General features: G+C 37.8%; 1 protein-coding gene across 2 annotated transcripts in view; it reads right to left on the bottom strand.

Moving 5' to 3' along the window:
• Sec15 (exocyst complex component Sec15) overlaps positions 1 to 12085 on the bottom strand; it is a 654019-nt gene that overhangs the window by 563531 nt on the left and 78403 nt on the right. For both annotated transcript variants that reach the window (XR_016546976.1, XM_090374206.1), the window contains exon 5: positions 2190 to 2390. Coding sequence is in view for 1 of the 2 variants with exons in the window: in XM_090374206.1 (XP_090230332.1) it covers positions 2190 to 2390 (201 nt within the window). In the remaining variant the exon portion in view is untranslated. The remainder of the gene's footprint in view (positions 1 to 2189; positions 2391 to 12085) is intronic.

Raw genomic sequence — 12085 nt, 5'->3', positions numbered from 1 at the left:
CTGCAAAGGCAGTAACTAAGATTTATTATTATTATTTCTAATTCTTAAAATTCTAGTAGAATAAAAGATATCTAAAAAATTTTGTAAATTGAACTCAGATCTAATTTGAAAGATTTTGCTTTAAGGTTATTTTATATAAGTAAATAATAATAAGTACGCTCATACCAGCTGTCTTTGCAATATCATCATAAAAAAAAAGCCTAGGTCAAAAGAATTTATTGACTTGTTTACTGGGTGATATATATATATATACACACACACAGGTTGTTAAAATTGAAGTATCCCTATGTAGAGTGCTCTAGAGCGAGTTCTAGCTCGTACTGAAGAGAAATTTGGACAACAGGTACAATAAAGAATACACTTGCCATTCATTGGAAAAAAAAATTAGTTACAAAATTTGTCACTGTATGGAGTGTAACTATCTTAGTTACAATTATACAAATAATTTACGTTATTTATGTAGTGCTGCAGGCAAACAGTAGATGTTTGCCTACACTACAGCAGCAATGCCAACAACATTTCAGGAAAAGGTGCTATTAGTGAAACTGTACTATCAGAACAGAAACAACGCAGATGCGGCTATCAGAGAATTCCAGCATCAGAAGCACATAAGGCGTGGACCTATGACTGTTTGTGCTGTCCGCAGAACGATTGTGAAATTTGAAGCGACAGGGCATCTTGGTGTTCAACCAGGTAGAGGATGAAAATGAGTGGGCTCCTCTTGTGTTGAAGATGTGGCTATGGCTGTCGTGGATTTATCAAGTCAATCTCCATGTGGTAGGGCAAGTGTGCCAGCTGTTTCTTGAGAAATGGACATGCCGTATTCCACTGTAAGGCTAGTAATGCATCAGATGTTGCGGTACTAACCTTACAAGATGTACATACTACAGCAGCTAAAGCATGGTGATGCAGATATTCATTTCACATATGCACTTCAGTTTCTGCTGCAAACAGCAGTGAATATCACTTGGCCATAGAACATCCTTAGGAGTAATGAAGCCCGACAGCCATATTAAGCTATCAGCTTCTACAATAACAGAAGTTTGTTCCAGCAATCAACCACCTGCTGGCTAAAGGCAAACTTCCGCACATCTATCCTACAACTGTCTTTCCTTTGAATTTGAATTTATGCCCTCTCAGGCGATTATTCTTGAGCAAGAGGAAGAATCCCATCAGCATTGAGCATGCTCAAACCATTCAAGGCTTTATACATCTCAATCAGATCACCTCGCAGGTGCCTAGTCTCCAGACACTGTAATTTGCAAAACTTAAGCCTATCTTCGTAAGGGCAACCCTTTGTTCCTTTTACTAATCTTGTTCCCCTTCTGTGTACTTGTTCCAACAGCTCTACATCCTTCTTAAAATGAGGCCTCCAGACCTGTATACAGTACTCAATATGTGGCCTGAACATTGCCCTACAAGGGGATAATCACCTCCTTATTCCTGCTAGAAAAATTCCTGTATATCATTGACAAGTCACCATGAGCTATTCTTGCAGACAGTCTGGCACTGCTCGGTAAACTTCATATCTGCTTCATAGCTGCTTCCAATATGCAGTATTTCACATTTGTCAATGTTAAACTTCAGTTGCCACCTCTCAGCCCATCTGCTCAACTTTTCTAGATCCTGTTGCAGCAGCATACTGTCATTAGTACAATTAACAACCCTGCCGACCTTCACATCATCTGCAAACTTAGACATTAAGACTGTAGACATACCATCATCAATATCATTAATGAAAACAGAAAACAACAATGGACCTAACAGTGAACCCTGGGGGACTCCACTAATAACATTAGTCCACGAAGAGCACTGTCCTTTGATTACCACTCTGTCTTTTCTATATGTAATACTATTATGGTTATAACATTCAAATGCAAATAACCTGGCTCACAATTATATAATTTATACCTGCTTTATTATTTAAATAATTGTGTGCGCGCGAGTGTGTGCGTGAGTGAGTGCGCGTGTAAGAGTGAGAGTGTAAGTGAGTGCGCATGTAAGTGTGAGTGAGTGAGTGAGTGAGTGTGTGCACAAAGAAAGAAAGAGAATAAAATTTAAACAAATAATTAATATATAAATGACAAATATATATATATATATATATATATATATCAATAAATAAAATATTATGGCATAAATACAAAAGCATGCTATATGTACAATATTAAAAATAAAGTGAGACTCACCAGTACAGAATAGATATGTAAACAACGATATACAGGTGAAAAGTCTACCAGATCCTGGACACTTAATTCATCTTCCAGATCACATGCTATGCCATCTGCATTATATGATAAATCTGCCTCTGCTCCAAAACAACTAGTTGGGGCTTTCCATTTCTTTTTCTTCAAAGCCATTCCAGATTCCACATGCTGCTGTTCAGATGCCTTAAAATAAAAATAGAATATAATAAAAATTAAATCTGCAGTACTGTGTCCTGAAGTATCACTCAACCTAATAAAGTATCACTTAACATAAATTTTAATGAGAGGTTAAATAACATCTTTGTGATATCTAAAAGTTAGATTCAAGTAATATAAAATATCAGAATTTGAGTAAAATAATTACTAGGTTAATTTACAAATACAGACTCTCGATTTACTAGGTTTGGATTAACGTGGAAAAACTTCACAGCTCCAAATTAAAAAAAAAATCAACCAGAAATCTTATATAAAATTCAAGTAATAAATATAAAGGTATAAACAGATGTTTTGCAAGTCATAAATAAGCGATGTTATAAATCGTCATTCTGAGATTAGTGTACCTATTATCTTGCAACCCCCCCCCCACTGTCTTCACACATACCACTCAAAAAAAAAAAAAAAAGTTTAGTTTGTTTTAATGCATCGTCTATTGTTGTGTTCCGTCGCACTGCAAAAGGACAAATTTTGTTTCATTATTTATGTCAGGGATGTTGGAATTTTTTTTTTTTATAGTAACTATTTATTTTTATTTTTTTATTTAGAAATCGCAAAAATGATGGGCAAATACAAAAGTTATGCTTTCAATTAAACAAAAACTTGAAATTATTCAAAAAGTCTGAAAATGGTACATCCGCTAATTCTCTAAAGAACCATTATAATGTTGGTGACCAAACCATACACGACATTGTAAAAAATAAAGGGAAGCATCGTATTGGATATGCGAGTAGTATCACAGAATTCCAGCTATCGGTATTATTGCAAATGCAATAAGATCGAATTTACTACCTGTTTTTATTATGAACTGCACTAAAGCCCAATAAACAGGAAGTGGAAATTGTACGTGATAAGTTTTTTTCATTTTTTATCTATCGCCATACTTTTTACGTAGGTTGCAGAATATTTTTCGATACAGCAAGTTGCCGACTTACGTAGCTTCGGCCTTGTGTTACGTTATTTATATATTTTTTAATAAGACTGAAGATGTCACTGAAGGGGACACACATTTCACCATAATAATCATAAAAACCCACAGAATTCCAGCTATCGGTATTATTGCAAATGCAATAAGATCGAATTTACTACCTGTTTATAATGAACTGCACTAACAGAAAAGCCCAATAAACAGGAAGTGGAAATTGTTTTTATTGTTTTATGGTAGTGACCTCCAGAAATGTGCTTTAGCAAAATGTGAGCTTGCTAAAGGGGTGATAATAGTGAGTTTTCGTCCCCTGTGAAGTACTTTTCAGAAAATTTAATTTTGACTGTTATCATGGTGCCAACTAAGAGAATAAGTGACAGCGCTACTAGTAAATCTATCAAGAAAGGAAAGCGATCGAGTTGGATCAGAAAATTAAAATAATAAAGATGTATGAAAATGGCCAAACATTAACAAGTACCGTGCTGAATTCAGATTTGTCAGTGGCAAAGGTGAACACAATAAAGGAGAAAGACAGAATACGAGAAGTGGTAATGAAGTCAACTATAATAACCAAGACTACAAAATACATATCAGTTTTATAATACAATAACATGTGTTTTTTCTTCCTTTTGTTTTCTTATGTGCTACTCTGGCTTCTTAGCATTAGCATTAGCATTAGCAGAGGCATATGATGCAAGAAAGCAAGCTTATTCAGCATCAGCCAAAAAAAAAAAAAAAAAAAAAAAAAAAACACCCACTCCCATTTCACCCCTCCGTTCGTTCGAAATACCTGTCCAGTTGAGCTTTAAATTTGTTTAGGCTATCAACTTCAACAACAAGTGATGGAAGTCGGTTCCACCAACCAACCACCCGCTGGCCAAAGGCAAATTTCCGCACATCTATCCGACATCCGGCCTTCCTCAATTTGAATTTATGCCCTCTGAGGTGATTATTCTGAGAAAGATGAAGAATCCCATTGGCATTGAGCATGCTCAAACCATTCAAAGCCTTATACACCTCTATCAGATCACCTCGCCGGTGCCTAGTCTCCAGACTCTGTAATTTGCAAAACTTAAGCCTTTCTTCGTAAGAGCAACCCTTTGTTCCATTTACTAATCTTGTTGCCCTTCTCTGTACCCGTTCCAGCAGCTCTACATCCTTCTTGAAATGAGGCCTCCAGACCTGTATACAGTACTCAAGATGTGGCCTTACCATTGCCTTATACAAGGGAATAATCACCTCCTTATCCCTGCTAGAAAAATTCCTGTATATCATTGACAAGACACCATGCGCTACTCTTGCAGCTCGTCTGCACTGCTCAGAGAACTTCATATCTGCCTGCACAATTACCCCCAGGTCCTTTTCATTCTCCACCACTGTCAGTGTAGTACCGCAGAGTTGATACGTTGCTCTGGGGTTACTGTTTCCCATATGCAGCACTTTACATTTGTCGATGTTAAACCTCATTTGCCACCTCTCAGCCCATCTGTTCAACCTTTCCAGATCCTGTTGCAGCAGCATAGCGTCAGTATTGTCCTTAACGACCCTGCCAACCTTTGTATCATCTGCAAACTTGGACATTAAACTTGATATCCCATCATCAATATCATTCATAAACACCGAAAACAACAACGGACCCAACACTGAACCTTGAGGAACTCCACTAATAACATTAGTCCACGTTGAGCAGTGTCCATTGATTACCACTCTCTGTCTTCTGCCACTCAACCATCCCCTTATCCATAGCAGCAATTTGCCTCCAATGCCACACTGCTCCAATTTGTGCAGCAGTCTTCCATGTGCAACAGTATCAAAAGCCTTTCTAAGATCCAAATATATAATATCAAAGTTATTCCCTGCATCCAGTTCTTTTGTGACTACATCATAGTATCCAATCAAATTGGTCAGGCAAGACCTGCCCTTAACAAAACCATGCTGCGTCTGAGCTATAACTGAATTCTTGTCTAGATGATCCTGCAGTGCTTCTTTAACCAGTGCCTCCATTAATTTACCTGGAACAGAAGTTAAACTAACAGGTCTAAAATTACTTGTGTCAGCCTTTGATCCTCCTTTGTGAATTGGGGTTACATTTGCACATCTCCAGTCTATGGGCACCTCCCCTGAGTCCAAAGAAGCTCTCATAATTATGGCTAGGGGTTTGCATACTTCCTTTGCTGCCTCCTTTAATATAACTGGATAGATCCCATCCACCCCAGGTGCCTTTTTTATGTTTATCCTCAACAATCTCTCCTCCACTTTCCTCTCAGTTATTACAAAATCATCCAGCTCACTGCCAATGTTTACTTTACCTACATCATTCTCCTTCCTGAATAACTCCTCATGCGTGAATGTAGATGCAAAATACTCGTTTAGATTGTTAGCCACCTGAGCAGGATCCTCAACTGTTGAACCATCAATATCCAGTGGACCAATCTGATTCATCCCTTTCCTTTTCGAGTTCAAGTATGTAAAAAACTCTTTTCTGTTTTTCTTTGCATCCTTTGCCAAGGATTTTTCATAGTCTGCCTTTGCCTGCCTAATCTCCTTTGTGACTTGGTTACAGACCAACTTATATCTATCATAGGCTTCCATGTCACCCATTAATTTGTATGTATCCCATGCATTTTTCTTCTCTGCCACATGTCTCATTAGCTCATCTGACAACCATTTAGGCCTAAACCTTGAACAATATTTCTTAGTTGGTATGTAAAGCCTGGTAGCCTCCAAGATTAGTTCCTTGAATGCTTCCCATTTTGAGTTTGCTGTTGGTAACATCATCAGTTGGTCCCACTGTATAGAATTTAAATACTGTCTCAGACCATCATAGTCGCCTTTACGAAAACAAAAACCCTTCCCTTTACCTCTGATGGTAGTTACCTCCTTGAGTAAATCCCACTTCAACACACTGTGATCACTGCCACCTAGTGGTTCATTTATCTGCAGGTTCTTAATGCATGAAGAATCACTACTGATAATCAGATCAAGAGTATTGCTCCCTCTTGTTGCCTCACGAACATGCTGATGTAGAAAACAATCATCCAATAAATCCACAAAAGCCTTGCTAGTGTGCGAGTGACCAACCCACAAATTCCAGTCAATATCTGGGAAATTAAAGTCCCCCATTATAAGACTCTCAGATTTACTGGCCCACTCTATTTCCCTGTACAATATCTTATTATACTCATCAGAGTCATTAGGCCTATAGCACACTCCTACTCTCAATTTTGATTTCCCTATGCTTATGTCGCACCAAACTGACTCGACACTGCCCTGTCCATCGATGTCGACTGGCTTCACTTCCTTGGACTTTATGTGTTTCTTAATTAATAGCATAACCCCTCCTCCCCTCCTGTCCTGTCTATCCTTTCTATACACATTGTATTCCCCAAATTCCAGTTCCGCATTACTTATATCTGTGTGACACCACGTCTCTGATATCCCAACAATATCTGCCTTTGATGTTTTGAGCAATACCTCAAATTCATCAAATTTATTTACCAAACTCCTAGCATTGGTGTACACGCAGGTATACATGCACCTGTTTCTATTCTTAGCTACCCTAACACAACCCATGTGTTTACTTGTACCGCAATGACTACCAGCAGTCTCTGAAATATCCTGCATCTTGTTTTTCAGACTTCTGCTCATTTCAATAGAAGCAGTGCAAGAATCACTTCCACCTCTGCCAGTGGCTACTGTTAATCTATTAGTCCTTGTATCCCCCCCAACTAGCAGTTTTCCGACCCACCTAACACTGCCTCGACAGCATCAGCAAAAATTCTTGCACCCTTTCTATTTAAGTGTATCCCATCCCTGTAGAAGCAATCTCTCCTGTTAACAAGTACAGTCCAGGCTGAAAAAAATTCTACCCCTTGAGCCTTGCACAATCCCTCCAGGGCCGAATTGATCGACAAGGCTCTCATCATATACTCCCTCCTATCGTGTCTGGGCAGAATTGCAGACACTTTCAAGTTCAACCCTAATTCACGGCTTTTTTTCAACAGTGACCTGTACTTGCTAAGTAATTCCGCCGGTCTCCTACTCTTAATATCATTAGTGCCAACGTGTACAACTATATCACCTTTTGTGCCCTTAAAAGATGATATCCGCTCTACAACGTCATCAACCTTTGCCCCTGGCAGACATACCCTGGTCCTATTCCACCTATCCTTTTTACAAAGTATGTTCCCCGTTTCCCTGACAATAGAGTCACCAACAACTACTAGTTCCTGTGGGACCAGCGCATTCTGCCTAGGGGGCTGCTTCTGTGTTGCCTGATGACCAAGTGCAAGCTCTGGCGTTGATGTGGGCAGCTGAGAGCTTGATGGGCCCCTCAATTTATTTCCTTCGAGGGCATCCACCCTGTCCTTCAAGCTCTCATAAAGGCCCATAACAACGCTGAGTTGTCGCCTGATTTCCTTGCACTCCTTACATCGTGCACACACAAAGACATCCCCCTTGGCAGTATCATGTCCCGTACCCGACTGCTCCGCAAACATCAAGCAAACAGTGCATTTTAATAGACTGTGATTCAGAGGGCAACTGCCCCCCTCAGTTCTCCCCTGAACCACAGCACTCCCATTAGCTTGAGCCTTTTGCTTTGCTGCTCTGGTCAGAGTCATGATTCCGATTTAATTCAATAAAATTCAAAACAAAAATTAAATCCTTAAGTTATATCCCAAAACAGTTATGTTATATATATATTTTTTTCGGTATCTAGTGTTTTCTACGAGTTCCCTTTATACAACTTCCGTATCACGTGTACCACTATAGTTATGTATTAATTATTTGTTACGATTAAGTCGTTATATATATATATATATATATATATAGAGTTAAAAGTACAATTTAATTGACAATAAAGTTTATCAAGATTAATAGATTTACTGATTAATTGACAATATTATATTATGCACTATACGACACTAAGCTTATGCTATCGTGTAAAAATGGCGGGAATCACGAACGGTATTTCTACGGACTCGTAAGTATTGATTAGCTTCCAAATCTCGCTATCTCAATTTAGAATAAACTAAGGATCCTGACTAGGTCTATAATCTACTTATAGATGATAATTTGATATAACAGTTGGTTAATAAATCGACTAAATTTGGTTAAAAAAAAAATTTGGTTTGTGACACGTGGATTTGATACCGTTACCGATACTAAGTAATATCTACGAAATCTCTGTCTAAGTTAAACTTTAAACTAAGTATCGTAACTAGGAATATAAAGCTACTCTAGAAAATAAGTTAATATGACAATTTAAACTAATAAAGCAGAAAATAAATCAGGAAAAACTTCTCTGTTTGAAGAGCTTTAAGGAGCAATGTTCTTGGCCACTGTCCCCAGATAAAGTTTTTAATTTAAATAATTAAAAATATACAACTATTTTTCTTCATTCTTCTGAGGATATTATGTGGTTTCTGTAATTTTGGCATATCAGGGATATAGTAGCAATATTTAGTCGTTTGCAAGTTGCATAAAACTCGACTTACGTAATAAGTCCTGGAACATATCTCTTACGTATGTCAGGGACTTACTGTATTTTTGGATTAACTGGGAAATCGATTATCCGGGAATTGTTTTTTGCCATCTATCTGGAAAATCGAGAGTGTACTGTATTTATTTATTTTTTATTTTATTATTTTTTTTTTTTTTTGCTGTCTTCCTGGGAGCAGGATTGCTGGTGCCCACTGATATTGCACTATCTACAGAAAGTGTAAAGTGTGTTTAGGGTCTCATGGCACCAGGGGTTCCACCCATCTCCATGTTGCTTTCACTGTATATGTGAGACAGTACTTTGTCAAGGCTAGAGGTTTAAAAGTATGTGGGCATTGTATATGTGTAGTGTTGTGTACCATTGTTCTTCTGGCCATTTAGCTGTTGGGCCCCCTGATGGAACACACTGTTTCCACACTTTGGATAGTGAGAGATTGTGTGCATTTCAGCACTACAGGTGATAATGAACCAAGGCCAGGCTCCTTGTACCTAGGGATGGGCAATGGGCAGCAGCAGCCATCCAGGTGTTAGCTGCTCCCTGGTGGAGGAGTGGCCTGGAACAAGCAATACAACACATGCACATTAGTGCCAACACACAAGTGCCAACAATTTTTGGACTGCTCTGCAGAGGTGCTGCACCACCACAGATGAACAAGGTGGAAATGGGAAAATGCCTAGGAGCCACCAGCAATACCACACACACCAGATGGAAAAGTGTACTAGATAAGGATTAATATTTCAACAAAGTAATTTTTGTTTTCTTAATTTATTTAAATTTTTTTAATTTAAATTCTCTAATTTTATAAATTCAATTTCAGTAATTTTGTAGTTATTCTCTTTAATATTTTGTAAATTTAATTCTTTAGTAAAGCTAATTCTAATAAGTTAAAATTTTGGTACACTGTATGTGTAAATTCTTAAACTGAATACTAGATAAATTTTTGTAATTGCCTTTTTACTAAATTTTGAAAAGGTAATTTTGCAATGTTTTTTAAGTTTAATTTTTTCCTTAATGATTTCCCCCAGTCCACTTCGTGTGCATTGTCCCAGGATGTCTTGACTTAGAAGAGTATGGTAGTAGGTGTTTTCTATGAATGATGGGTTCATCACTTACAAAGCCTGTGGCATGCATTCCGAGGTCAATCTAGTAGATAACAGTGCTCACCTCACGTTTTTTTTTTCCTTTGGTCCAAATGTAAGAAGCATACTGATTTCAAATTAAACCTTGGTGCAATACTGGATGAAAATGAGTCACTAAAGAAACAAAATTGAAAACCCTACATGGATTCAAGAATCTAGTGACCCCAATTCGAGCATACAGCTCCGGTTTCAGAAAATTTAGTATTAGTATTGGCAAACATTGCAAGAAAGCAAGCTTATATGACATCAGTAAGTAAGAGAGAGAGAGAGAGAAAGTAGAAGGGAATCACCAAGAAAGAGAAGAATGATGATATCCAGCCGTAGGCCCCTAGGTGTGCCAAGCCCATACACCAGATGTGAGCCCCTGGGGTTCTGGTGTTGATTACCTGGTGAGCATGAATCCTTCAGCCTCGGGAAAGAATGTCTGCTCGTGAGCCATGCATTGGAAGCAATTTTATCTATATGATCTTGATGGAGATCACTGTAGTATCTCCTCATTTATGTAATTTGAGCAAGAGGAAGGATTCTATCAGTAGAGAGTTTTCTAAATCCCTTAAAATCCTTACACATCTCAATCACATCTCCTCATAGTTGACTAGTCTCCAAGTACTGCAGTTTACAGAATTAAAGCCTTTGCTGATAAGAGTACACATTTCTTCCTCTCAATAATATCACTACACTTCTTGGCATGCATTCCAACAGAACATTGTCCATGTTGGTTAAGTAGATGAAAGATGACACTTGTTAACATTAGACTTCAATTTTTGTAAATTGTAATTTTCAGGAAACAGAAGTTGAACGAGGAAGAAGAAAAGTTCATTCTGAGATTTTAAAGTTGGACAGTAAAAGGATGCTGACTTGTTGCAGCATGTGTTCAGAGTGGTTTTGAAAAGAGTGGAAATTATAGACACCAATTCAAAAGAACAGGGCCCATGGATGTAACTATAGAAAATGAATGCAGCAGAAATAGAATGGCTATGAGAAAGAGAGTGGAGAGACTTTGTTAGATATGGATCATTAATTTTCCTAACTACCTTCTTTTTGAATGGGGGTCTAGAAACATGAGGGATTTTGGGGGCACCATCCCAGATGTGGGAACAATATTCCATGACAGAGCAGATTTAAGATTTGTACAGAATGGGAACCTGTTTGGAAGAAAATAATGCCAAGAGTGAAAGAGAAAACCCTTTTTTTTAGATGCAGAGGAAGCAATATTGGTGATGAGCTTATTCTGAGAGAGAAATGAGGATAATAGAGATACATGGTCTTGTCTAGAAATACGAGTATCATCAAAGATAAACATAGAAGCAGAAGAAACCTTTTTGCAAGATAAAAGACAGGACTAAGATTTAGAAGTATTGAAATCAACTAAGTAGAGAATTACCTGGAGATCAGCATTTATGAAATTGATAGTGGATATTTGAAAAGTTGAAGCTGTTTGGGCACAATGTTTCTCAAACTTGAAGGCAGAATGCAATGTCTATCATCAGTAAAATCATGGATAGGATTTCCCATTTATACACAAGGAGAAAGAGTGGGAGAAAGAACTCAACCTCGGGGAACACCAGTGTTAATGAAGAAGTTAGAGGATATGGGGCCATCACCATCACCTGCAATGAGTGGTCAGAGAGAAAACTGGATAACCAATTACAAAAAACAGTTGGTAACACATAATGAAAATTTATTTAGAAGATCTTTAGGCAAAACACGATCAAAAGCCTCTGAAATGACTAGAGAAACTGCTTGAGTTTCAGAAAATTGTTCCATTGATAGATGGGTAACATAAGACAGTATATCACCAAAAGATTGACATTGATGGAATCTACACTAGAGATTTTTGATCAGATGATAGGTTTCTAGATAGTATAGGAGTTGGAGGTTGATGCATTTCTCCATTACTTTAGAAAGAGTACAGGTAAGTGCGATGGGACCATAATAGGAGGGGGGATTAGTCACCCTTTTTAAGAACTATGTGGATATGAACAAATTTATAAGCAGAAGGGAAAACACCTTTGGAATAAGAAAGTGAAAAAAGGTGACACAGAACAGCAGTAAACTCAACACTCAGGATAAGTTTTGAGAACAAGTGAAGAAATAC

This window comes from Mastigoproctus giganteus, chromosome 5 (assembly GCF_048544385.1).
Source record: "Mastigoproctus giganteus isolate SK-2022 chromosome 5, ASM4854438v1, whole genome shotgun sequence".
Taxonomy (NCBI): domain Eukaryota; kingdom Metazoa; phylum Arthropoda; class Arachnida; order Uropygi; family Thelyphonidae; genus Mastigoproctus; species Mastigoproctus giganteus.
This window is presented reverse-complemented; position numbering and strand designations above follow the sequence as displayed.